This window comes from Exophiala viscosa, assembly GCF_022695815.1.
Source record: "Exophiala viscosa unplaced genomic scaffold EDD37scaffold_9, whole genome shotgun sequence".
Classification (NCBI taxonomy): domain Eukaryota; kingdom Fungi; phylum Ascomycota; class Eurotiomycetes; order Chaetothyriales; family Herpotrichiellaceae; genus Exophiala; species Exophiala viscosa.
The window spans coordinates 944,648-968,034 of NW_026944361.1; the positions used below are offsets into that span (position 1 = coordinate 944,648).

General features: G+C 50.8%; 10 protein-coding genes across 10 annotated transcripts; 5 read left to right on the forward strand and 5 right to left on the reverse strand.

Moving 5' to 3' along the window:
* Nucleotides 1–287: 287 nt before the first annotated feature.
* On the reverse strand, nucleotides 288–3,443 carry EDD37DRAFT_505207 (uncharacterized protein). The gene is made up of 2 exons (XM_062813536.1): nucleotides 3,102–3,443; nucleotides 288–3,048 (listed from the first exon to the last, which is right to left on the reverse strand). The coding sequence occupies exons 1-2, from the start codon at nucleotides 3,277–3,279 to the stop codon at nucleotides 545–547; spliced, it is 2,682 nt and encodes an 893-aa protein (XP_062667975.1). The 5' UTR covers nucleotides 3,280–3,443; the 3' UTR covers nucleotides 288–544.
* On the forward strand, nucleotides 3,312–5,711 carry EDD37DRAFT_637016 (triose-phosphate transporter family-domain-containing protein). The gene is made up of 2 exons (XM_062817023.1): nucleotides 3,312–4,060; nucleotides 4,108–5,711. Exons 1-2 carry the CDS (start codon nucleotides 3,662–3,664, stop codon nucleotides 5,341–5,343), a joined length of 1,635 nt encoding a protein of 544 aa, XP_062667976.1. The 5' UTR covers nucleotides 3,312–3,661; the 3' UTR covers nucleotides 5,344–5,711.
* A 286-nt stretch (nucleotides 5,712–5,997) lies between these two features.
* EDD37DRAFT_611585 (ligand-effect modulator 3 family) lies at nucleotides 5,998–7,507 on the forward strand (the record flags this gene model as incomplete). The annotated part of the gene is made up of 6 exons (XM_062815295.1): nucleotides 5,998–6,091; nucleotides 6,152–6,188; nucleotides 6,256–6,352; nucleotides 6,407–7,160; nucleotides 7,210–7,372; nucleotides 7,420–7,507. 6 exons carry the CDS (start codon nucleotides 5,998–6,000, stop codon nucleotides 7,505–7,507), a joined length of 1,233 nt encoding a protein of 410 aa, XP_062667977.1.
* Nucleotides 7,508–7,530: 23 nt separating this feature from the next.
* EDD37DRAFT_505335 (pappalysin-1) lies at nucleotides 7,531–9,180 on the forward strand. The gene has a single exon (XM_062813538.1). The coding sequence runs from the start codon at nucleotides 7,863–7,865 to the stop codon at nucleotides 8,907–8,909; it is 1,047 nt and encodes a 348-aa protein (XP_062667978.1). The 5' UTR covers nucleotides 7,531–7,862; the 3' UTR covers nucleotides 8,910–9,180.
* A 102-nt stretch (nucleotides 9,181–9,282) lies between these two features.
* EDD37DRAFT_652440 (uncharacterized protein) lies at nucleotides 9,283–9,696 on the reverse strand (the record flags this gene model as incomplete). The annotated part of the gene is made up of 1 exon (XM_062818452.1): nucleotides 9,283–9,696. The coding sequence occupies one exon, from the start codon at nucleotides 9,694–9,696 to the stop codon at nucleotides 9,283–9,285; it is 414 nt and encodes a 137-aa protein (XP_062667979.1).
* A 1,015-nt stretch (nucleotides 9,697–10,711) lies between these two features.
* Nucleotides 10,712–11,891, reverse strand: EDD37DRAFT_696541 (uncharacterized protein; the record flags this gene model as incomplete). Its single annotated transcript, XM_062820135.1, has 2 exons — nucleotides 11,379–11,891; nucleotides 10,712–11,193 (listed from the first exon to the last, which is right to left on the reverse strand). The coding sequence occupies exons 1-2, from the start codon at nucleotides 11,695–11,697 to the stop codon at nucleotides 10,712–10,714; spliced, it is 801 nt and encodes a 266-aa protein (XP_062667980.1). The 5' UTR covers nucleotides 11,698–11,891.
* A 69-nt stretch (nucleotides 11,892–11,960) lies between these two features.
* On the forward strand, nucleotides 11,961–13,364 carry EDD37DRAFT_505413 (amidohydrolase). Its single transcript, XM_062813539.1, has one exon. It carries the CDS (start codon nucleotides 12,264–12,266, stop codon nucleotides 13,353–13,355), a length of 1,092 nt encoding a protein of 363 aa, XP_062667981.1. The 5' UTR covers nucleotides 11,961–12,263; the 3' UTR covers nucleotides 13,356–13,364.
* EDD37DRAFT_505414 (glucose 1-dehydrogenase) lies at nucleotides 13,365–14,404 on the reverse strand. Its single transcript, XM_062813540.1, has one exon. The coding sequence runs from the start codon at nucleotides 14,213–14,215 to the stop codon at nucleotides 13,373–13,375; it is 843 nt and encodes a 280-aa protein (XP_062667982.1). The 5' UTR covers nucleotides 14,216–14,404; the 3' UTR covers nucleotides 13,365–13,372.
* Nucleotides 14,405–14,568: 164 nt separating this feature from the next.
* Nucleotides 14,569–16,085, forward strand: EDD37DRAFT_505420 (uncharacterized protein). The gene is made up of 3 exons (XM_062813541.1): nucleotides 14,569–14,802; nucleotides 14,997–15,065; nucleotides 15,163–16,085. Exons 1-3 carry the CDS (start codon nucleotides 14,728–14,730, stop codon nucleotides 15,757–15,759), a joined length of 741 nt encoding a protein of 246 aa, XP_062667983.1. The 5' UTR covers nucleotides 14,569–14,727; the 3' UTR covers nucleotides 15,760–16,085.
* A 4,342-nt stretch (nucleotides 16,086–20,427) lies between these two features.
* Nucleotides 20,428–23,100, reverse strand: EDD37DRAFT_505500 (fungal-specific transcription factor domain-containing protein). The gene is made up of 3 exons (XM_062813543.1): nucleotides 22,871–23,100; nucleotides 20,916–22,821; nucleotides 20,428–20,865 (listed from the first exon to the last, which is right to left on the reverse strand). The coding sequence occupies exons 1-3, from the start codon at nucleotides 22,920–22,922 to the stop codon at nucleotides 20,574–20,576; spliced, it is 2,250 nt and encodes a 749-aa protein (XP_062667984.1). The 5' UTR covers nucleotides 22,923–23,100; the 3' UTR covers nucleotides 20,428–20,573.
* Between the last annotated feature and the right edge of the window lie 287 nt (nucleotides 23,101–23,387).

The window sequence follows — 23,387 nt, forward strand, 5'->3', positions numbered from 1 at the left end:
TCGGGGAGCCACTAGACACCAGATTTGCCATCCAGATGGAAAGCCCAAGTCTGGAGTTCTCTGAGTAAGCCTTAGAAGATGCAAGATATGAAGGAATAAATCAGAGAAGGTCTGAAAGACAAGAGGAACGACAGGGACTGGAGTTGGCTGCAAATGTGCAGATTGGCAATATGAAGAGGATGGGTGGAAGAGAACGTAAAGAGTGTGAGGTGGTGAAGGCGATGGGGGATTTGAAGTCCAGGTGCGGTAGAAAAGAGAAGTAGCAGACAGCAGAAAGGCGGCAGAAGGAGATACTGGCAATCTCGACGGCTGTTCCTTCTCTTCCACCCTCTCGACTGGAAAGGGAGTGACGTTCTGGGGTTCGTATAGCAATAACAAGGCAGTCGCAATTCGAACTCACCATCAGACTTCATACACGATCTTTACTGTTCGGCTCCTTTCCCGTAGGAACATTACAGCCCAGTCAACGCCCATACAACGAGAAATCCTCTGCCCTCAACGCCATTTTCTACTTACATTGTTCCCAAATATCAGTCAATCTCGTTCATGGAAGATAAGATGCAGAAGAGATCCTCCAATTGTAGTCAAAGAATCCCATAGCAAGAGCGCCCGCATGTCCCTTCCATTTTGCTTCGTCGCTCAAAATCACAAAATCAGGTTGCCCAGCTCCTGTGAGCGTTGGTATGAGCCTGGCGGCTTGTCGCAAGCCAGCCTCATCATGACCCCAAACAACGAGTTCCAGTCTCTCATCGGGAAGCGGACGTAGCCATACTCCGCCCATTCCTGGTGCCCGTGGAATGGATATCGTCTTCCCGTCCTCTATTGTCAGTAATAGTCTCTCTGCCCCGACCTCGATAGGGAACAAAGGGATACGGGAGTGGGGAATTTGTTTGTCCAACGCAATCGTGATCACATTGCCGTTGTTGGCCAGTGCGACTTCGTACATGGATCGAGGAATGATATTCGAGTCAGCGCCAAAGTACTGCAAGAAATTCCGACTCGTCTGCACCGCGAGGGGGAGAGCCTCGTCAGAACAGTAGACGACCTCAAAGGGACCCACAGTACGCAGGATTGAGTCCAGAGAACCTCGTTGGCGACCAAAACGTTGCTCCAGAAGCCTCCAGTCAAGGGCCACCTCCCTGGCCCAAACATGTGACTCTGTCAGTACGAAAGTGTTTGCCCTGCTCCCATACCCAACCTCGAAGACATGAGGTGTGTCATCAAGAATGAGCTCGAGTGAAGGATGTTGCACGGCCGTCGGGTCGAGTTCAAATCTATGGATATTCTGAGTCTTCACGTACCATCGCGTAATGGACTCAGTCCTGTTGATGGAAACCCGTACATGGCCGAATCTGTCTGGTGAGGCTAATTGATGAACGATTATGCCGAATCTTGATCCAAAATCATCCGAGTTGGGAACCACAAACGCGAAAGCGTCCGAATCACCAAAAGACTGGTTCCTCGCAGACTGCAAGCAGGACAAGTAGAAGTCGATCATTCCAGGAGTCGTCATTGTCCCCGTAAACCAGTGACCCTTGCCGGGCATTTCTGAATAGTTTGCAGAATTTCCCGCTTGCGCAAGCAAGGTGTTCATAAGTCGAGACTGGTAAGCAGGGACGTTGTCATCGTCCGATCCATGCTGTTGAAAGATAGGCACGCCTATCAGATTTTCGGCTAATAATTCGTGACGGAAATTGTTCCTTGCGACATGAAGAACCGCATCTTGAAGAGGATCGCCTTCATTCCAGAAGACAAAAGGCACATAGTTCTCAATGGACGAATATGGCGAAGCGGCTGCAGCACCCAATAACATATCGGGCTGATGTGTGGCGAAGTACCATGTCCCTTGCCCGCCGTTAGAATGACCTGCGACCAGAATCTTATCGGAGATCAGTTCGGGGCCACTCCACTTGGTCGTGTTGATCCATTCTTGAAGTCCAGACAATGCAGCTTGGGCATCTGCGAAACCCCAAGTATGCCAGTCATCGCCACTCCAGGGAGTCATGCCGGCTGGACTGACTATCCAGGCTGGAAGATCTGGTGTGTCATCAAACATGTGTCGAGCCAGAGGGTCATCCACATCTACACCGGCACCGTGAAGGTTCAGGAGCACATGTGCCTTCTGCTCTGGCAATGCAGGCAGTGTTGACGGCGGAGGTCTCAAAATCGCGTAGGATACTGCACCGCTTCGATGGAGATATGTCATCTTCTGCAGAGATGATACGTTCTCATGCCGCAGTTTAGTCTCGAATGAGCGGTTGTGCCGATGAGAAGCTTCCCTCGTGTATGCGACGGTCAATGTCATGGTGTCGTGCAAATTGCTCAGAGAGCCCAAGTCCAGCTTCAGCGGACGGGACTGACCTGGAGCAAGGGAGATTTCTCCGGTAATCACTTCGAAATGAGAGTCGTGAAACCTCGCGGTGATCCCGTGGATTTTGATCCATGAATCGGCCTGGTTTCTCACCACGACGCTGCCATATCGACTGCAGAACCGTCCATTGACCACGTCTGGAAGCAAAACACTGTCATCGACGATTTCCACAGGCTCAGACACTAATTGGGTCTGGAGATTTGCGCGAATTGTGGGAGGGTATGAGCCACCCATGGATCGAACATCACGTACAAGGCGGATGCTGATGGCATTGAGCCCTGGTTCGAGTTCCAGGACCACAGGTACCGCCCCAAATGCATAGAAGTCCCCTCCAAAAACGTGCTGATCATTGAGCCAAAGTTCCAGAATGCTCTGTGGATACAATTTCACTTTGCGGTGTTCGACATCGTGGTTGAAGATACCACCTTTCAGCCATGCCTGGAACTGGAAGGCAGACCATCCATAGATCTGCTGCGCGAATATCCAGTCGATGTCTGGGAACTCAACTACCACGTCGATAGATGCCGTTGCGCCAGAAGCGATAGTGTCGAAGACCCGACTGCTCCAATGTACTGTTGCATTCCTAGTCAGGGGACTATGGTAGTGACTTTCCTCATTTTCGTTGAGCTGATTGATGCCTCCATAGAATTCAACAGGATCTGCACCCCATACGGCTTCTGTACGCAAACATCAACATTCAGAGGAGAAATCTGCTGATATTCTGTCCTACCTCGTGTTCCGATCCTGAAAGGGCCAAGGACACTCCAGCTGGGTGTGAATGTTACCACTCCCTCATGGAGCGGCCTCTGCTGGAAGAGGACTTCTTGTAGGTTTCCAGCTGCTTCACGACAAGATACCTGAGGTGACACAAGGTAAGCTAAGCCGCAAATATTGCTTAGCCACCCCATCTTTGTGCTACATTGTGATGCATCCAGCAGGGATGGAATTCGTCGTCAAGCAAGAAGCGAGGTGACACAACATGGATTTTTGTTATTCCGCTTCCGAAGGTATGACGACGCTTTCTATTCTTGGACTAGCGCCACACCGGGGGCACGCAATAGCCGCAAATGTACCTCCTCCGGTCCTTATTCTGCATGTCCGGAGTAGATGGATCGCTACAACTTACAATTCCTCTCGTCTGTGCAAGCGACCAGTCCAGCCTTGTCGACAACTACTACCACACTCGTTTCACATTTCACGACATGGCAAAAGCCCGTCAGTACACTTTAAGTCAACGATCCATGTAAATGCAACGAAATAGGGCGCTTCAGTTATCGATCCTTTCCCAGCATGACTACAACCATGACACAAACTCCTGAGTCGCGGATAATCTCTCAACATCGGTCGCTATCGCCTCACGGTGGTGCAAGAGAGTCCACTTCTAGGGAAAGGTTCCCTTCCTTCGACGACAGCCCGCCCCCTTTTACCTTTCCCTCTGGCGCAAATGTGATCGCAGAGAGTCCTCTGGAACTCGCTCCAGGCCAACTTTCGAACCAGGAAACAAAATGGAATCCAAGAAAGATGAGCCAACGGCTTCGCGACGCCAGGCCTAGCGCAGTATACGGACATAGACCCAAAAGAAGCGTCAGCGACGCAATAAGCAAAATTCGCGCACGTCAAGGAAGTGTTAGCGAAAATGCACAAGAGCTGGCCGAAGCACTCAAAGCACCTGTGTCTTACAGACTCATTGTAGGTGAAGTCCTCAGAAGCGATTGCATGATACTAACTATGGGCAGGCACTTTGCATTGTCTGGTACCTGACCTCGGCTCTGACAAACACATCATCAAAGTCGATCCTCAATGCGTTGCCAAAGCCAGCAACCCTGACTATTGTGCAATTTGCATCTGTCTCAATATGGTGTCTGATATTGACGGGCATGGCCTCCATATTTCCGTCCATCAAAAGGGCTATACCGGCTCTGAAGAACGGCCTTCGGAAACCATCATGGGATGTTCTATATACTGCATTTCCACTGTCCGTTTTTCAGCTCCTGGGTCACCTTCTGAGCTCGTATGCAACCTCCAAGATTCCCGTCTCTCTGGTCCATACCATCAAAGGCTTGTCACCATTGTTTACAGTCGTCGCATATCGAGTCGTTTTCCGCATCCGGTACAAACGTGCAACATATTTGTCATTGGTACCACTTACTCTCGGCGTTATGATGGCCTGCTCTACCGATTTCTCTAGCAACTTCTGGGGAATCGGCGCATCTTTGGTGGCCGCCCTTGTTTTTGTCACCCAAAACATTTTTTCGAAGAAGCTATTCACGGAAGCGACCCGCGCCGAAGCCGATGGGCAGCAGCATCTGTCTCGCAAGTTGGACAAGCTCAACCTGCTGTGTTATTGCTCTGTTGGTGCGTTCCTGCTTTCGGCGCCTGTCTGGATCTACACCGAAGGGTATGAACTCATCAACGATCTGTGGAAGGATGGTTCAGTCGACCTTACGAAAAAGGCCAGACTAGACCATGGTGAGCTGACGATGGAGTTCGTGTTCAACGGTCTTTTCCACTTTTTCCAAAACATCATGGCATTCGTGCTGCTTTCAATGCTATCGCCAGTGTCCTACTCGGTGGCATCATTGATCAAAAGAGTATGGGTGATTTTGGTTGCAGTGGTTTGGTTTCGCAGTTCGACCACCTCATTACAGGCGGTAGGAATAGCACTTACATGTCTCGGTCTCTATCTCTATGATCGAACCAGCATGGAGGACGCGGCAGAACGGAGGACACGGGCTGATCACTTCCGTCACAATGCAGCCTTGCTACCCGTTACTGAGGTGCAGACACCTGGGCTACAGGATGGCTATCCTGTAAAAGGCGGCGACTATCTGGGTGATATGTTTGACGCGCACCCTAAGAAGGATGACAGCCGAGGACGGCCACTTGAATCCAACTTGACGTCGACCTGGCTTAGGCCTGGGACCAAGCAAGAGAGCACTTGGGCAGCTGACAGCAAAGCTGAAAAAGCATAATGAATGTAGCTCTTGTAAGATATAGCGGTGGTGTTTTGGAGTTGCCCGGACTCCGCACAATTTGCGAACGGAAACTGGAAGCTTGTAACAGATATAACCAGCATGTCACTTGCGCCGAACGAAACACTGCTCGAAAGTCGAGGCATCAAGTCGCAATAACATAATGAAAATCAACAAATTCCCAGTATCTGAATTCGTCTGTAGCGGCCGTTGGTAAGGAACAAAGGCATCATTGAAAGTCCGAAGGAAATCCTAGTAAGCTCCAGCTACGGCGCAGGATCTGATCTCGGATCATGTTGCAGAGGAGAAAGAGATGAGTGCTTGGAAAAGCACGGCCCTGGCTCCTACAATAAATCATGTCCAGAATGAGTTTTGTTATAGAAGAAAAAGAAGAGAAGAAACGAAATCGCAAACGAGGAAAAATGTCAAACAGGCGCGAGAGAGGCTGTGACATACGCTAAGTCCCGAACAGGAATGGTTCGGTCTCTCCGTGGATGAGGCCGGGAATGGCGGGCGCGGCAATGGGTTCGGGCGCATGCTGATGAATGTCCAACTCCTCGTGTCTTCAAACCCTCAGCTTCAACCTCAACTTGATCTTACAGTTACTCCTCGAAATCTGCGGTCAGTTTCTTCGGCGAGACATCTCTGACGAAAATGTCACGGACCGACGTTGTAGAAACCCACTCGATACAAGATGAGGATCCCCATAACGAGGCCCCCAAGAAACAAAAGAGCAGACGGCCAGCCAGTATGTTCATTCATCTACTCCTACGTCCCTCATGCGGCTGCTGACGAACATTCCTTCAAGACACGGCGTTTAGACAACAAAGGTTGAAAGCATGGCAGTAAGTCTACATCCAGCGCCGAGCGCCGCCTTGTATAGCCCGGGCCAGAAAGTACTAACCCTCATAGACCAATTCTCACTCCCAAGACCGTCCTACCTATCTTCTTCGCGATCGGTATTATCTTTGCCCCTATAGGCGGGCTCCTGCTCTGGGCGAGCGCAAGTGTCAGTGGAACAGCGTTCATGTCAACAGATGGCATTTCTTAAGAGTGATTCTAGGTACAAGAACTGGTTATTGACTATACCAACTGCAATTCCAGCGCAACTTCCGAGTTCACAGCCATCCCTGACGGCAAGGTCTCATCTTCGTTCAAATCTTCGAACAGTTCGGTCAAACCGCAATGGAGAAAGACAACCAACGCGACCACTCCTCCGTATAGCGTCGAGATACCCGAGACCGTGGTGTGCACGCTTCAATTCTCAATCCCGAATGACATTGGTCCGCCCGTTTACCTGTACTACCGTTTGACGAATTTCTATCAGAACCACAGAAGATATGTCAAGTCCCTCGATACGGATCAATTGAAAGGAACAGCTTTGAGCAACTCGACCATCGGCGGTAGCCCGTGCAACCCATTGCAACTGGATCACAATGGCAAAGCATATTATCCATGTGGTCTGATTGCAAACTCCATTTTCAATGATACAATCAACACTCCTGTTGCTGTCAATTCCGCAGGTGGTCAAACAAGCCAGCAATATCGCATGACAAACGAGGGCATCGCCTGGAGCTCGGATGGCGAGTTGTACAAGAAAACTGCGTACACAATTGATCAAGTCTCGCCACCACCTAACTGGCATGTCCGCTATCCCGATGGATACACGGAAGATCATCCCATCCCCGACTTGTCTAAGTACGAGGAATTTCAGGTTTGGATGAGGACGGCTGGATTGCCAACCTTCAGCAAACTTGCCCTGCGCAACGATAACGAGACGATGACCGCGGGCATTTATCAAATGGACATCTACGACTGTGAGTGTAGTTCATGTCTACGAATGACGCTGATCTAATACACTCCCAGTCTTCCCCGTACAAGTCTACTCTGGTACAAAGAGCATCCTGATATCCACCAGGTCGGTGGTTGGAGGAAAGAACTCCTTCCTCGGTATTGCCTACGTCGTGATCGGCGGCCTTTGCATTGTGCTTGGGGTGCTTTTCACGGTCGCTCATCTCATTAAACCCAGGTAAGTACCTTGCGTACTGTTCCATGAATATCAGCTGATCGAGTCAGAAAACTCGGTGACCACACTTACTTGTCCTGGAATGAACCATCAACAGCCACGACGACCGGACGCGACGTGAGACCTGGAGGTGCTTGAGATGCTGATATGTGTATGATTGTATACCCTTGACGATGTTTCCTTGATTATAACGGGGTCGGCGTCGGCGTTACTGGAACTTGAGCTATGAGGATCAAAATATTGGGCCGAGCCTCAAGTGAGGTATGATGGAGCAATTCCATTGAAGAGTACTCCAGAAAATGTTTTCACCAACACGCTTCAATCGAGCGCTGCTAATGACTGGAACGTCATATGGCACCCACATTCCTCGTTGCCGCCCCTTGTACAATGATGATGGTATCTGTGCACTTTGCCACATGTCTTCCAAGAAGAAAACCACTGATCATGGGCAACATCTTCTGCAATTCTCGTTCAGGCCACTTCTTCGTTTGCTATGCATCTCCTTTGGAGGCTGTCCCTTCTACCCGCCGGATTTCTCCTGAGCTGCATCTTTACAAATGTTGCCGCCATCCCAAGATACAGACCAATCCAACGGTCATGCGGCGCCCCTGAACCATCAGATAACCTCACAGATACTCACAGATGGTTGCAGCAGAATGAGCCTCAAGAAAACGACCTTTGGAATTCGTCGAGTGTGCAGCAACGTTATGCGTCCCATCATCAGCGTCGACAAGCAGTCACCCCATTATACACCATCGATACATACATGCATGTTGTGGCCGACGATTCCAGCTCCGATCCATCGTCCTCGAACTACGTGACCAACGCCATGATCATCAACCAGTTCAACTATCTCGCGGAAGCATACACGAACGCATCCATCGGCTTTCATCTGGGGGGCGTCGATCGCACCACCAACGATACCTGGGCGGCCAACGGCGATGACTTGTCCATGAAAACCACCCTTCGTCGCGGCACGTACTCGTCACTAAACATCTACTTCCAATCCATGCTCCAAGCTAGCCCTGATCAGACCGGTATTCCAGCTGGTTCTACACTACTCGGATTTTGCAGCCTGCCCGAAGGTGGCATCACTTCCACCACGCCGCCCTCATCTTATGTTCTCGACGGCTGCAATATACTGAGTGGAACCATGCCCGGTGGCGATGTCGGCTCGTATAACCTCGGCGGCACGACGGCTCATGAAGTCGGCCACTGGAATGGGCTCTTACACCCGTTTCAAGATAACACTTGTTCTGTCGACGACTACGGGGACTACGTCGCGGATACACCGCAGGAAATGACCAGCACAAGCGGGTGTCCCGCGTATAAGGACTCGTGTCCGGACAGCGGTGTGCCGGAGGGGTATACTGGGGCTACTGGGCAGGGGAGCGATCCATATGGACCGCAAGGGTATTCAGGTCCGGACCCGATTCATAACTTCATGGACTACAGTGATGATGTTTGTTATACGGGGTTCACGCCGGGGCAGGGGGCCAGAATGTTGAACATTTGGGAGATTTATAGGGAGGGGCTGTAACGTCTCTTATTTGAAGAGTGTGCTTCGAGCACTGTTGAATGTATGTTTCTCATCTTATGGCGAAGTCGTTGATTATAGAGTTAGGTGTACTAGTTATAGACTTGGTATGATGCTTGTCTTTGTCCCAGACACCGCCACCGGATGTGCCATGCTATAAAATGCAATCTGCTTTGTGGAAAATGGGTTTGCCGACTCCTATCTCTGAACCACCAAGATGCCAAAATGTGGCGTTTCCTGATATCCGTCCCAGAAATCCAACCCGACGTCGTACTCTCCCCGACTCTCCTCTTCTGAGGTCGGAAGCTGAACAGTCTTCCACTCTAAAGGCCCGGTCAATCCACCCTCCCTTGCGCACCGCTCGAACACTCTGCGGTCAAGATGGAAGCTCTAAAATCTCCTTGGGCTGGACATGGGCTGTGACTCGCGTACGGTACCCATTGACCACTTTTGCCGTGTACGCTACACTGAGGCCGTACTTGTCTGATTTGTGCGTTGGGCTCGAGCTGCTGGACCTTCTCGGGTCGAACATGTCAGCAAAATCATCAAGATCGTGTGCTGCATGCGGCGTGATACCGACAAAATGACCGCCCGGTTTGAGGTTGCTGGCGATGTTGGTGTACATATTTGTCATCTCGGTGGGCGTGCCGGCGTAGTTGAGAAGCCAGGCGCCTAGAACAATGTCGGAGGGCCCACTGTCGAGATGTAATGGCTGCGTGCAGTCGCCGACCATGAATGTGAGTTTGGACTTGTCGGTCTCCGAGCTTTGTGATTGAGCGGCAGTGATCATGCCGGGCGATATGTCGACGCCAACGACTCAGGATGCACCCCATGAGAGCGCAAGGTTGGAGTAGTAACCTGTTCCACAGGCTAGGGTCCAGGACTGCGGTCTTTGGATGAGCTAGGAACGGCATGAGTGTCGACCGGAGATTGTTGCGCTCAAGAAGAGCCGCGGGTAGTCGTTTGAGAGCGTCGTAGGACAAGCCAATCTCGTCATATTGTGTTGACGCTGCCATCAGGGCGCGAAACCCCTCTACTATGTCCAGACACAGGCTGAGCAATCAGTGTCTACACGAAGGGAAAGGGAGTCAAGCCATGGTGATCAAAACGTCCGTCTGGCTGTGATTCAAAAACGGTATATGTGATTGCTGACCTGTTCCAGCAGCTTGAACACGAGATGTTCACAGCCTCGCCCATATTTTTTGTGGGGTGAAGGGGTGAGCGTGGGTGAGAGGGTTACCTCCGGAGAAGAGTGACCAACCAAATGAGGAGGTTGGCTCATACCGTGACGAACTGGGCAGGGCTGCTGACCAACCACTGCTGGTCCTGACAGGCAAAAGCAATGCAGCCTCCTCAGTTTCAAGGCGCGTCGGTTAGGACATGCAGCTGGCCAAGTAGGGAAATTTCGCGAAGGTTGCTGTACGCGGTGATTTGGCAAAAGCGTGTTTGCGTTGGTGGCGGGGAAGATAATGAACAGAAGCAAATCAAAGAAGGGGGAAAGCCATGAGCACAAGATCTGCAGGATATCAGAGAACTCGCACAAAATTACTAGACTCGAGTCTTATTGGATCTCAGCCTCCACATCGATCAAGGTGCTGAACTATTGGAGGACTCCGGCGCGACAATATCCCTTCGAGGCGGTTGGATCTTGTTTAAGCCTGAACGGCATTCCTGTTCAGCTGGCGGCCACATGATGGCTGATTCAAAGTGTGCTGCGGCCCCAACGTCGAAAATGTTTTCGAACTTCAAGAAGGCGATACCGAGAGGTCAAAGCCTGGGGCTCCCACCATGCTTTGTCGGAAGTCCTAAGACATGGCAACGTCGTCGTCGTCGGCCTGGATTTGAACTTCAGTAGTGGTACCCAGCGAATCGCCTAGAATCTCTAGGGTTCTCTTGTAGATTTTAGACAGCCCAAGAGAGATTGACATGTTTGACTCATCGTCTGGCTCGTCGTTCTCGCCGTCTGACCTGTCTTCATCATCGTCTTCAGTGTCTGCGTCGGAAAGCTCGTGTACACTGGAAGCATGACCGCTAGCTAAGGCAACATTTACAGCCGCAATGCGCGTTTCTTCGACCAAGGACTTGATCCGAACCTTCTCGGTAACAGAGACGTGATGAGAGACGGCAATAGCCGTGGTGGCGCTCTCCATAGATGATTGAAGTAGTGAAGCAAATCCCAGGTCGATCTTTCCAGTGACGTAGAACAAAGTCGTTGAAAATGGAAATGCCGGCAGGTAAGCGCAAGCTAGGCCTGCTAGCGAGAGAAGATAGGGAATTTGAATTGTTGCTGTGAGACGAGGAAGTCAGGGCATCATCAAAAAACACGATGCCAGACTCATGTGGCGGCTTGAACACCACATACATTGCCTGACCAACAAAAATGGGACGGTTAATGAAGAGGCGGGCCAACATCAAGAGTAACGCAAGAAGGCAAAGGAAGCACATGTCCTAACCGATGAATCTGCCACTTACGTGTTCCGCTGACCCATACAACATCCAGCAAAGGATCTACGTCTGAGACGAACTCATCATATGTGGTATAGCCTCGAGCATCATCCTTGTCAATCATCTCATTGCTGTATTTTTTGGCATATCTCCTCGTAATCCTCAATATCTTGTCATCGAGATAGTTGATGAGGGAAATTTCTTTCTGTGAACCGGAACGCAGCGGATGCGTACGAGGTGTAGGTAGGTTTGAATTTCGACCTATGAAGGAACCCGCTGTACTCGGAGCAGGAGACGCTGCCGAGATGGGAGGAGAGAGGTAAGTATGGTTTGGTGAGCCTTCCATCTCACATGAAGTCTCAAGACAGGCTGTGTCAGTGAGAGTCTTGAGACGTTGCCATATCACGTCCAAGAGTCGGTGCCGATGCTGTTCAGAACATTGAGGACGCCATCAGATCTTGAGGATAACAGAAAGTCTTCACGAAAAAGACGGTGGTGCATTGTTGAGGTTAATCATGAGTTGCGAATGCCGATGGCTGTTGCTGCCGGTCTTCAAATGACGCACTTACGGACCATCATTCAGCTATTTGCACCTCGCAACACTCCTCTCAAGGATCTTTCCTTGCAAGCCGGAGATCCAGTCTATCGTATACAGTCCCCTTCCTCATGACTGACACGACAAGGAGGCCCCGAAAATGTGCTTTCACTGGCAAAACATCTAATCGACCCTTTCTTTACAGAGTCGTTTGTTGACATCCACGTTAGTTAACCCGAACGCCGAAATCTTCTGGGGCTATATTATGGATCTCCCTACTGCCATTGTCCCAGTCTTTCGGAATGTTCCTTCTTGATACTCTATTGAGGCAGTCTAGCAACTAACACTAATCTTGTGACTCTACAATTCTGGACGGAATGCTCGCTCAGGGATCGGCCCATGGAGACTTCCCGATCATAGATTCGCATATCCATCTGTATCCTGCCTCACACCTCTCAGAACTGAATTGGACGGGAGCCTTGCCCACGAATCATGTGTTGAAGCGACAAAACTCAGTGGACGAGTATAGAAGCGCCACGCAAGGCAGGCCTAATCTTCGTGGATTTGTCTTCCTGGAGACAGACCGCAAGTCCGGCCTCAGTGAACATGAGTGGCGTGGGGCACTTGATGAGGTCGACTTCCTGGTACGAATCGCCAGAGGTGTGCCAAGAAGCGACGAAGGCCATACTCCAGAAGACGCAAGACTGCTCCTCGGCATTGTACCATGGGCGCCGGTGCCTGCCGGCGCAGAAATACTGGCACGCTACGTCAAGCTGGTCCAGCAGCGGTGCGAGGAGAAATGGACGGTTGTTAAAGGCTTTCGGTACCTCGTGCAAGACAAGCCAGCCGGCCTCATGGTACAATCGCAATTTATCGAAGGGCTACAGTGGCTTGGAAACGCCGGCTTCACGTTCGACCTGGGAGTTGATGCCCGATCCGGAGGGCTTCACCAACCACAGGAAGCTTGTGAGATGATGGATCGTGTTTACAGTGACAAGAATACTCTCAAAATCATCATCAATCACCTCTGCAAGCCAAACCTCCAGTTAACCGCATCAGAAGCCCTGGGTGGACACCCTGATTTTGACAACTGGAAGCGATATGTCGAGAAGATGGCCAGCTTCAATCTCACATACATGAAGTTGTCAGGCATGTTCTCCGAGCTCCCACCACAAGACGAAAATTCACCTGCAGACATCGCAAGCCTGGTTGAGCGTACGAAGCCTTGGGCGGATGTTGTCTTCAAAGCTTTCGGTCCTTCACGGATCATGTTTGGATCTGATTGGCCGGTCTGCACCGTAGGAGGCCCTGGCACTGAGCCCTCATGGAGCCATTGGCATGCTTTAGTCGGCGCAGTACTCAAATCGCAGGGACTGAGTCCCGAGGAGAAAGCGCGAGTATGGTCGGGGACGGCAGTGGAAGCATACGATATCAAAACACCATGCATCATTGATCAAAAACAGCAATAGTCGAAATCTTTGTGGCCTTATTGGAAGTTTACGAAAGCTCCGCCATCCACCAATATCGCCGCTCCCGAGACGTAGGATGACAGCTCGCCGCATGCCAGGAACAAAGCAGGCCCTGCCATGTCATCTGGCTTTCCCAGCCGACCCAGTGGGATTCGTCCTTCCATATACTTCTTCTTCTCAGTTCCATCGGCGAGATCGTCATCATTGAGCTGTGTACGGATAGTTCCTGGCAACAGCGCGTTGCAGCGAATGTTGTACTTTCCCAACGCAATGGCAGTGGACTGCATCAGAGATAAGATGCCTGCTTTGGTCGGAGTGTAGTGGCACTGCTGTGCACCGCCAACAAGCGCTGATATGCTGGAGATTCCGATGATCGACCCTCCTTGAGGCTGTTGTTCCGACATTTGCTTTGCAGCAGCTTGAACGGCATAGAACGCACCTGACAGATTTGTGTTGAGGTGTCTTTGCCACGATTCTGGCGAGATCTCCAGAAATTCTTCGAATTTGCAGATTCCGGCATTGGAAACGAATGTATCGAGTCTGCCAAACTTCTTGACCGTTTCCGAGACAAGATTATGACCGGTCTGGGGTTGTGTGATGTCGCCAGAAACAGTCAGGAGAGGGACATCTTCAACGCCCTGCGCTGATGATGCGGATGATGCCCGAGACTTGATGGCGTCGAGTGCTTCTGTGCGCAGTGACGACAGCAGGTTCTCTTCGTCCTTGTTGTGTGATGCGAGATAATTGATTGAGACTTTGGCGCCGTGAGATAGGAACAAGAGAGCAATACCTCTCCCTATCCCTGTGAGGCCTCCAGTAATGGCACATACATGGCCTGTAAGCAGTGGTGGTAAAGGCATTTCTTCTTGCTCCCTCTGTAGCTAGTCGATGATGGGGACACCCAGTATGTTGTTTATCGTACCAGTCGTCTATGATTTCCCCCGTGAGCTCCAGATAGTTCCGCCTTGGGTCTGAAGTAGATCCTGACTGCTCTGGAAACTGGAAAAGCCAACTACGCAAGAATGTGTAATGGATGTTATGAATCCGTGTCTGGAGCACAGTGGAGAAATACTCGTTGTGAGACGCCCCGTTCTTCACTTTCCTTCGGTGCAACAGTTCCCGAACAGAAAGACAACAAGGCTGGCTTTTCACGTGACGAGGCTGCGAAATGACATCTTCGATTTCCAATTTTGGTCCTCCGGAGACCCCTTGACTTTAAGACATCATCTAGGTTGCCGTCATATCAAGCTCTTGAGTCTTTTTGGTGGTGAAAGGAGGCCGGGGTTGCAATAGAGGATCATGTCTACGTCTGTATAGCAGGCATCTTGAAGGAAGTGGGCTATCATCTTGGGCCCAGGGGCCGGCGCTCGTCATGGCTAAACGCGCCGGAACACGAATGCAAGGCTGGTTGACAGTAGCAGCCACAGCTACACTTACCGGAGCAGTGGTAAGTCCTGTTGAGCTTTCCAGAACAACATCGGGCTTGGTTGGCCGCTTTATCACAAGCTTCGAAAGACCATCGTTTGCTGGCGACCACCAAGCGAAAAATGGTGTCCGTGACGATCAGATCACACAGGGCTGCAATATCCTTCAACATGATTGACATGTTCTCTTCATCAACCGAACCTGACCACCTAGCAGCTTATAGCACCCCGAGTTTCAATTGTTCGAAGGGAAGACGCTACAATCATCAAGTACAATCATCTGAAGGTACAGTTCGAATCTCTGTCTACTCAAGCAAGCCCTTCTTCACCCAAAGTCCCACTTCCGATTCTGCATATTGTTGCTAAGACAACGGACTCTTCAGCCTAAAGACTTCGTACCCGCTCCAGCAGAAAAGGGCCTAATCATCACACCCTCTCCCAAACCACCACCCCCTTCATCAGCAAGTCCGACTAGTCCAGCCTCTCATAAGCCATTTTCCGACGAAGATTGGATCCTGGACACCGGCGCAATGACACATGTATGCACCAATCGCACCCTCCTACACAGCTACACGTCGCACGATCTCTCCGGTAACAAGTACAGTTACAAACCAGTAGCATTCTTCGGTCCGAATGCCGCTGCAATTGTCGGTAACGGAAACTGTACATTGGCATTACCGTCTCTATCGCCGTCGAACGCGCCAGCACCAACCGCAGCTGCTGGTAACAGTGCCGGTGTCGTCGTCAACTTCATCACCATCAAACACGTCAGCCATATTCCGACAGCGGGTTTGAATCTGATCAGTTGGTCGCAGTTGAAGAGGGCTAGAGGTCTTAATCTCAGACTCGTCGAGGACGACGACGGAAGTCTAATTGTGAGAAATCACGACCAACCGGTCATGCGCTTCGAGCTCAGGAATGGACTGTATTTCCTGGTCCAGATGCCTTCTCTTGAAGTCGCGCATCCTGCCGACGGCTGAGTTCATGATCCCAGCATGAACCGAGCGCAACGCCACTATCGGGAAAGATCGCCAACACCAAGTCCATGCGATGCAGGAATTCCCATCACCTTGTGCAGGTGCACCGGCCCGGGAAGATGATGTCCATGGCTTTCAATACGTTTCCTGTTTTTTTGGACTCCGCAAAGCCATTACAAGTCGTTTGAGGGCCCCCGGAGGCAAAATCTCACCGGCTCATCTGACCTCGAGACGGGCTCCTAACGGTTCAAACGAGCATAGACAGGGCGTTTGATGAACTCCAAACACCTTGTCACTCACTCTACTTCCGGGACGACACCATTGCCTCTACCGATTGAGCATGATCAAGGTGCAGCTGCACCAACCTCCCCTACTTGGCGAATACCCTTGGCGAAGCCTCCGTAGGCATTCACTGCAAGCGCAGTGCAGTCACATACAACGACTCTGCTTCACAAATCCAACGAACATATATCAAAGTCTCTCAAAACTGCTCAACAATCTCCCTTCCAGTATCCTTGCCTCCTAATACCGACCCCCACCGAGTTTAAACATGGTATTAGTGCTCGGAGAGACGAGTGCGTTCCGCCCATCCTACTGCGGCGAAATCTCCCTTCCAGTATCTGACCTCTTATTCTCCTCTACTATGTTACTGATTTAAAGTCGGAGAGACGAGATTTCGAATGCAGACAGTAGTACTTGTAGAAAAAACCCTCTTGTGGAGTTTCTCGAACTCTTCCGGGGTTCGAGTTTTTTGCTCGCGTGGAATTTTTGGCAGTTTGGCATAGAGTGTCTTTCGGTTTCGAAGGCGATGTTGTGTGAGTGTGTTGTGCGGTGCGGTACTGAGGTGCAGTGGCCGCGTGATCGGATCAGAATACAAGTCACCACAGCCTGGAAGTACCAGATCATCCAGCCGTCACGGCATATGACATGCATATACCGTGCTTTTGTACCTGCATCGCTACTCGGATCCAAAACGATCTTCATCCCTGAAAGCTGAATTGTCGAAATCCTTCGCACTACATGTCCTTTCCAATGCAAGTCATGACAAGTGACATGCTCGACATGTATACCTGAGGATATCAAAGGTACATTTGCACCATCCATCTTACTGTGTTAATACACCTGGTAGTCAGTGGTAGAATCCCGTTGGCAAATTACAGGTACTTGCCTAGACAGGAAATACCGTACGACGTGATGTGCGGCTGAACCACTACATCGATTGATCCCAGACTAATTGATGCCATGCATACGTCCCAAGGGATTGTGCAATCCCAAACCCGCAGGACGTCGTAACAAGTGTGGGTTGTGACCTAGTTCTATTTCCAGCCCCCAAAGGACCAAAGAAGAACCTGGCCTGGAACTTTCCATAACAAGCCGCAATTCTGGAGCTACAACGCATTGAGAAGGTCCTTTGATGCGACTTTTGTCAAAGACGTTACCTCACCACGCCTCACCTCACGGCACAAGCGTCGGAGCACCACAGTAAAATCAGTTCAAGTTCGTCAACTGAACTTAGTGCCCGGCAAATCTCCCTCTTGTGCATTACTGCTTTCACTGGCCTTCTGATCGGATCGACATAATGTTGATTGCACATTGATTGGGTTAATAGGCAGCAACTTCAATTCACTTCGCGGAGTTTCGGCCACGGATCTGACTCGGCATAGTAGACAGCGTAGCTACATTTGCACCGGCGTGGTACCGGTGGAAACATACTTGAGAGACTACTAGTAGTTCACTATGCAATGCAGAGTAGCATGGTAGCTGGGCGGTGTCCCTTGGCGACTCAGGGCATCATTGTGCCGAAAATGGCATCTATGCTTACGCACACAATAACGCTTCACTGGTTGTTGTGTGCTGCCTGTCTCGTGTCTTGGTAGGGATGACAAAACTTAATTGACATGGCAGACCCTCTCAGTCTTCAAGTTCAAGTTGACCAGATCACTGGCCGCCTGATATTTTCTGCGCCAAGTCAGGCAGCCAGGCCCGAAACAACAATAAAGCTATTCCAAACGTCTCTTGAATACTCTGCAGATCTCGTCCCAGCGGATACTGCGGAAGCAACACAAATTGTTATATAAATGACTCGCTTCAACAACGGTGTCTGTATGTGCCCGCACATACCTAGGTAGTCGGCTGTGAATAGTTATCAAGACTCATCATGCGCTTCCTGAATGCGCAGCATATCAAAGGCCTTCAGATCCGTTGCATAACTCCAGCCAACTCCCCAGAATAAATACCTTCCTGTTCCGTTCGCTAACAAAACTAGGCGTGCCTGCGCCTCGTGACGACGTCTGCGCAAATCCGCAGGCTTTCCGTATACCAGTCCGGATACCACTGACTGCAAAGTGAATGGCGGATGACGGGTTGACCATAGTGCGCCTCTGGCGACGTATCAATGCACAGAAATGAGCCTCCATGTCTGTCTGAAGCTAATGGCTCGTAGCCTGCCGAGGAGTCTCTGGTACCTTGCGCCGTTGTCTCTCTCGAACCCTGCAATGGCGCGCAAAAGGAACTAGGCGTCCTTGTTTAACACTGGCCTTGCAATCGCATAATCTGCGTGATCTGGCGAAACCGAAGCATACTGCGCATCCTTCCGGGATTGTGCTGTCAAAATGCGCCATCATTTGGCCGACCTGCGGCAGTTACGGGAACGACTGGTGTGTATCCATGCTCTGAGACCTGCTGGCTTGGATACTCTTGCTTCGTGTTGAGGTGGAATGCTTCCCAATGCTTGTGTCGGAAATGCTGTGTCATTTGATTGATTCGACTAAGCAGAAGGAAAGATTGTTGACCCCTCATCGGCGTCCAGAAGACGCATGATAGCCTGCACTGGAGTACCCAGAATCGTGCCACGGGCGACCTTCACTAGATTGCTGATCTGATGAAGATTGCTGGGGTCGACGTCTTGCTGCATGGGTGGGACAAGCGAATCCCACCAAAACCGTCTTTTCGGTGGTAGAATGGCCCTGTTGACCATAACGCTGGCATGGATCAACGGCGTGCCTGTGATAGAGACAGCGGCATACCGCGTATCTTTCGACGATTTGGTAGCACATGGATGTCCTCCGACTGCTTTCTCGTTGTTGTGATGGTGGTACAGGGGACTGCAATGAAAAGCTAAGAAGAACAGAGTTCAAAAAGCAACCTGGCTGGAAATGAAGCGCTGAAATATGCAAGGACGACGGATTGAACATAGGTGAATTCAACAGGCAACTGGTGTCTTTGACTCTTATATCGCGGAAGTCGTGACTGTAGCCTTGGGAAGCAGCCAATCATGCTCCGGATGGCACTAGGTCACGTAGAAAGAAAGAGGAAAATGGTCTGGTGCTCGGAAATGCTCAACCGTTGGGCGCAGCAGTTTGTCCAATAGCGATATAAAAGAGGTTAATATGCACGTTGAAGGAGGATATGTATGATCAAGAGACACTTAACAAAGATATGCTTGCGATCGAAAAGGCGAAAAATCCCGAGGAGCCACGTTTTCCAGGGTGTCCTTGACCAATGAAAAGGTCAAGAAGAACATGTCGACTGATTAAGAACACGGCCTTGTTGGATACTGAAGCTAGTGTTCCGGAAGACAAGTATGACGGTTAGAAACGTCGTTGAAATGGGTATAGTGTTCGCGGGATTGGGTCCAAAACGTTGATGTGATGTTCAAGAACCCGAAAACCTCATGGTATCGTGATAGGATCACGATAGCCAGCACGGGAACTGCGGAACCGAACGTCGTCACCTACCCTGTCATCCAAAGTCGGGAAGTTCGCTGCCATTATTACCGCAAGATGATAGATCTCGTGCAATGTCATGGTGGGGATCTGAGGCTGAAGTTGACGTTGGTCGTTTTGGGTTTAGTGTGGGCGGTGCTGAACATTTGTGACCCAGAAGATGAGAGGTCCGAGCCTTTTTGCGCTTGTTTGCGAGGGTAATGAGTACTATGGGAACCTTTGGACATGCAGGCACCACTTCGGTGGAGACATGAGTCACGAAGAAGTAGAATGTGTCGGGGCCAGATGAGGAAAAAGGGAATTGGAAGCCAAGTAGTAGAGAAGAACACAACTATGCCACACACGGAACGCATGTCAGCGGTCAGACAGGTGACGTCGATTACCGTCATTGTGTCCTCGACAGGAAGATAAAGGCGCAGGTGGAAATAGCTCTTCCTCGCATATCGGGCTGAGAAAGGTACATTGTTGCTGTAATGGAGATAGGATATAAAATTGTGTTTGAAAAAGGAATCACTTGTTTACTGTAGAAGCCGAGGTTAGAAAATAAAAGCAGCGGAAGGTTCTAAACAGTCCACTCTGGTGGCTTTGGCGCGGGCAGGAAGCTTCCCTACCTGGTATGCCTGAGTAGAAGTCCTTCCCTCACCCCTGCTGTTTAGCCTCGTTGGTCAGCTCGTACTCTAGTCTCGTCCCAAGGATCTGGGGATGGAAACAAAGATTGAAGACTAAATCATGAGTAGTATCTTCTGCGAACTTGCTCTTGGTTATTCTTAGCTTGGGTACGCCTAGTTGCCGTGCCCACATGCTGGCCTGAAAACGTTGTACGACTGACTCGTGATCTGCTGTCTCTTCACACAGCAGATCGTCGTGTTTGTGCTCTGTCACTTCTAGGTAGGCAATTGATCATTCGACCAAAGCTTGATCCTAACGGTCTCATGATGCGAAGCATAATTCCAAGGTCGACACGTCCTGATTTCCTGCATGTTACAAGCCGCCAACCTCGGCTCGCGGCGTAAAACTGCTATCTGTTGACTCTGCCAGTGCTGACTGATGCCATCAGACTTCGCAAGTCTGCCTTGCCTCGAATAACACGTTCTAGCCGTTGTGGAATAGCCAGTCAGCTTCAGGATTAGGCACCGCAAAGTTTGGGATCATCGCAGGGTTCATCGCTCCGAGATCCTGATGGGCGGCTTGACCAATGCCTTGGGTATTTCCATTTTCCAAGCCTTCGTTGCCCATTGGCAGACGTGGAAAGTTGAATAGGTCGAATACATCCAAGTACTCCAGCTCATTGGGGGCTGGTGTATTTGCTCTTGTGGGATGATATGACTTAACAGCCGCCGCATGTGGTTGGCGGGATATCAGAAAATCCAGGTCGTAGGCACAACTGTTTCATGAGGTCAGTAACACGACCAATAATGTAAGAAAACAACTCACCGTCGCATATCGGCGAGTATCTTGACCGTCGATGGAGTCATGATCTCCCCTGTCACCCCACTTGCTCGTTGCGACTGTCGATATTCCCCGAGCACTCTGTTCAATATTTCACTGTACCTTCTGGAAACAAGCCAGTACTCGCCCATTTCAGACAGGGTCGTCACGAAGAAATCAATGTCTGGGTCCACCTCATGGTCCATTGTCGAGCCGTGTACCAGCATAACACGAGATGCCACCCAAATAGCAAAACCAAATGGGGGCCCCAGTTTATCGAGCAGTCCGCTGAGCTTGACAAACCGGCAGAGCTGGCGCAAATTCTCGACTGCGGAGAGGCATCGCTGCATCGCGCTATGGGACGAGGAGAATATTGGTGAGCTTTGACTGGGATAAGCCGCCGATGAATTCAATCGAATGACGGTCAAAGAGTATGCCGCATGCAACATTATCCAGCCGCAGTTGGTATTTTTAGCAGGCACGTTCGACTTGAGAAGGCGGGTGATGTTCGCAAAGTCGTCGGGCAAACTGAAATGCCAGGCGTTCAGGTCGCTGTCTAGCGCCCGGTATGAACCCTGCCACTGCTCTACATCGGTCAGTGAGCCAATGTCTATAGGCCGCTTCAAGAACTGGTGGATTTGACCGAGAATAGCCATCAGCTCGCAGTGATAAGAGAAGTGTCCATGGGTGTCGACCATGCTTGCTGTGTATCGAGGTCGCTCGGGAGGCCGGAACCACCTCGTTTCGACGGGCTTGTTCGCTGCGAAAAGGTCGTCTCGGCAAGGAAATCGACGATCCACCTCTTTCTCATCGAGGGCGAACTCGAAGGCCGTTGCGATCGTTGCATATCGATCAAGGAGATAGACCGCCCAGAACAGTCTACGCCGCTCCTCGTCTTCAATCCAGCTTTTTGGTTCTGGAAGTACGGACGCTCTTAAGGTGGCGATTGAAGGATACATAGGTGATGTCAGGCTCGAACTCGATTCGACGGCGAGACCCAATTGCACCATACTCCTGCTAATCAAAGCCAGCAGATTCCACGCCGGAGGTCCGTTGGTCGTGCCCGTCACATCCAGAGCGAGTATGACAAGCGCTTGGAGCGCTCTAACGTTCGAATTCTCCAGACCAAACAACTGCACACGCTGCTTGGACGTGTCGTGATAATGTTGTCGGCTTTCCGGTGTCAGCCGAGGATCCTGGGAGAATCGCAAAGTCGTAGCAACTATGGCGTGCAGTAGCACTCTGTCGGCTTCATCAAGGGATGATGGCCCAAACAATGTGTCAAGTGTGGTTTTCCTGTCCAGCAACGGCAGCCAGTTGTTGACGTGTTTGAAGTACAAGTCGACCAGCGCATATAGAAGGTCATATGGAGGAAGCAAGGCAGTGTGCTCGTTGAAGACTTGTGTTCCTTGATATCCACTTGTCGAATGAGGTGAAGTGATGGGGTGTGATTGCGCTGATGGAGTGTAGTGATTCTGTGGTTGACCCATTTGTTGGTCAGGAAGACTCTGCTGGCCTGGGGGATACTGCAACGATCCATGACGCGAGCTTGGTGGCCGCAGTGTTGGATCGATGATCTGTTGTTGTGGTTGTTGTTGTTGGAAAGGCGTCTCCCGACCGAAGGCCGCCGCTTGAGCATCGTAAGAAGCTCGCGCTTGTGCATCAGGCGTCATCCCCTGCACGCTCGACCTGGGAACAGCAGGATTGACAATAGCACTGGAGGTCAACGTACACGCATCGGCCAGATGAGCTGCCAGTTGTTGACCTTGTTCAGCGAGGAGGGTTTCCAGGCGATCGAGCCTGCCTTCGAGCTCCCTGCCGTAGCCAGCTCGAAGACCTGGCTTCTTTCGTTCCTTGTATTCACATGGATGATCGTTGCGCGTGCACCAGCCACAGGCGGGCTGATTACGATCTTGGTACAATTAGCGCCTCTTACCGCTGTGTGCCAGGAGGCCACGTACCACATTTGACCTTTCTTTGCTTGCAGGCTTCACAGCTATCAACGTAAGGCATCAGCAGTTAGGCACATTGTTGATTGGGGAGGGTGCTAAACGAAGCAAAAAGGAGCAGATGACTGAGATCAGGATGGAGCCGTGCACATACGTGACGTTCATAGGTCTTTTCCTTTTCCTGGAGACATCTCGGTCGTTCTCTTCTTCCGAATCGGTCTCAGAGGCAGTGACGGAACTGGCGCGTCGCAAAGATGGCATGAGACTGGCCAGGCCATTGTTGCCGTCGCTGCCGTGGCTCTCATAGAGTTCTAGCTTTGACGAGTCCATGGCTGTTGTTGGCGATAATTGTCGCCGGTGAAGAACACACCGAAGTGAGAAGAACGGAAGAAGAGACGCCGAGTGAAGGGAAGGGAGGGGATGAGGGGATCACAGAAAGAGACCGGGGAAGCAGGGACTGACAGCGATTTGTCCCTCCAGCTCCCGGGTGGTGAGGCTCAGACCATGCTTGACCCAATCGTTGTTAACG

What these genes read in the sequence shown, in the direction of transcription:
- EDD37DRAFT_637016 (XM_062817023.1), top strand. Translation starts at nt 3,662, where the DNA reads ATGACTACAACCATGACACAAACTCCTGAGTCGCGGATAATCTCTCAA. An exon ending in CTGTGTCTTACAGACTCATT is followed by an intron (nt 4,061 to 4,107) that starts GTAGGTGAAGTC and finishes AACTATGGGCAG; the next exon opens with GCACTTTGCATTGTCTGGTA.
- EDD37DRAFT_505414 (XM_062813540.1), bottom strand. Translation starts at nt 14,215, where the DNA reads ATGCCTTTACCACCACTGCTTACAGGCCATGTATGTGCCATTACTGGA.
- EDD37DRAFT_505207 (XM_062813536.1), bottom strand. Translation starts at nt 3,279, where the DNA reads ATGGGGTGGCTAAGCAATATTTGCGGCTTAGCTTACCTTGTGTCACCT. An exon ending in TTTCAGGATCGGAACACGAG is followed by an intron (nt 3,049 to 3,101) that starts GTAGGACAGAAT and finishes GTTTGCGTACAG; the next exon opens with AAGCCGTATGGGGTGCAGAT.
- EDD37DRAFT_505500 (XM_062813543.1), bottom strand. Translation starts at nt 22,922, where the DNA reads ATGCCTTACGTTGATAGCTGTGAAGCCTGCAAGCAAAGAAAGGTCAAA. An exon ending in GCAAAGAAAGGTCAAATGTG is followed by an intron (nt 22,822 to 22,870) that starts GTACGTGGCCTC and finishes AATTGTACCAAG; the next exon opens with ATCGTAATCAGCCCGCCTGT. An exon ending in ATACTCGCCGATATGCGACG is followed by an intron (nt 20,866 to 20,915) that starts GTGAGTTGTTTT and finishes CTCATGAAACAG; the next exon opens with TTGTGCCTACGACCTGGATT.
- EDD37DRAFT_505413 (XM_062813539.1), top strand. Translation starts at nt 12,264, where the DNA reads ATGCTCGCTCAGGGATCGGCCCATGGAGACTTCCCGATCATAGATTCG.
- EDD37DRAFT_505420 (XM_062813541.1), top strand. Translation starts at nt 14,728, where the DNA reads ATGGCTAAACGCGCCGGAACACGAATGCAAGGCTGGTTGACAGTAGCA. An exon ending in CTACACTTACCGGAGCAGTG is followed by an intron (nt 14,803 to 14,996) that starts GTAAGTCCTGTT and finishes ACCACCTAGCAG; the next exon opens with CTTATAGCACCCCGAGTTTC. An exon ending in TCAAGTACAATCATCTGAAG is followed by an intron (nt 15,066 to 15,162) that starts GTACAGTTCGAA and finishes CGGACTCTTCAG; the next exon opens with CCTAAAGACTTCGTACCCGC.
- EDD37DRAFT_505335 (XM_062813538.1), top strand. Translation starts at nt 7,863, where the DNA reads ATGCATCTCCTTTGGAGGCTGTCCCTTCTACCCGCCGGATTTCTCCTG.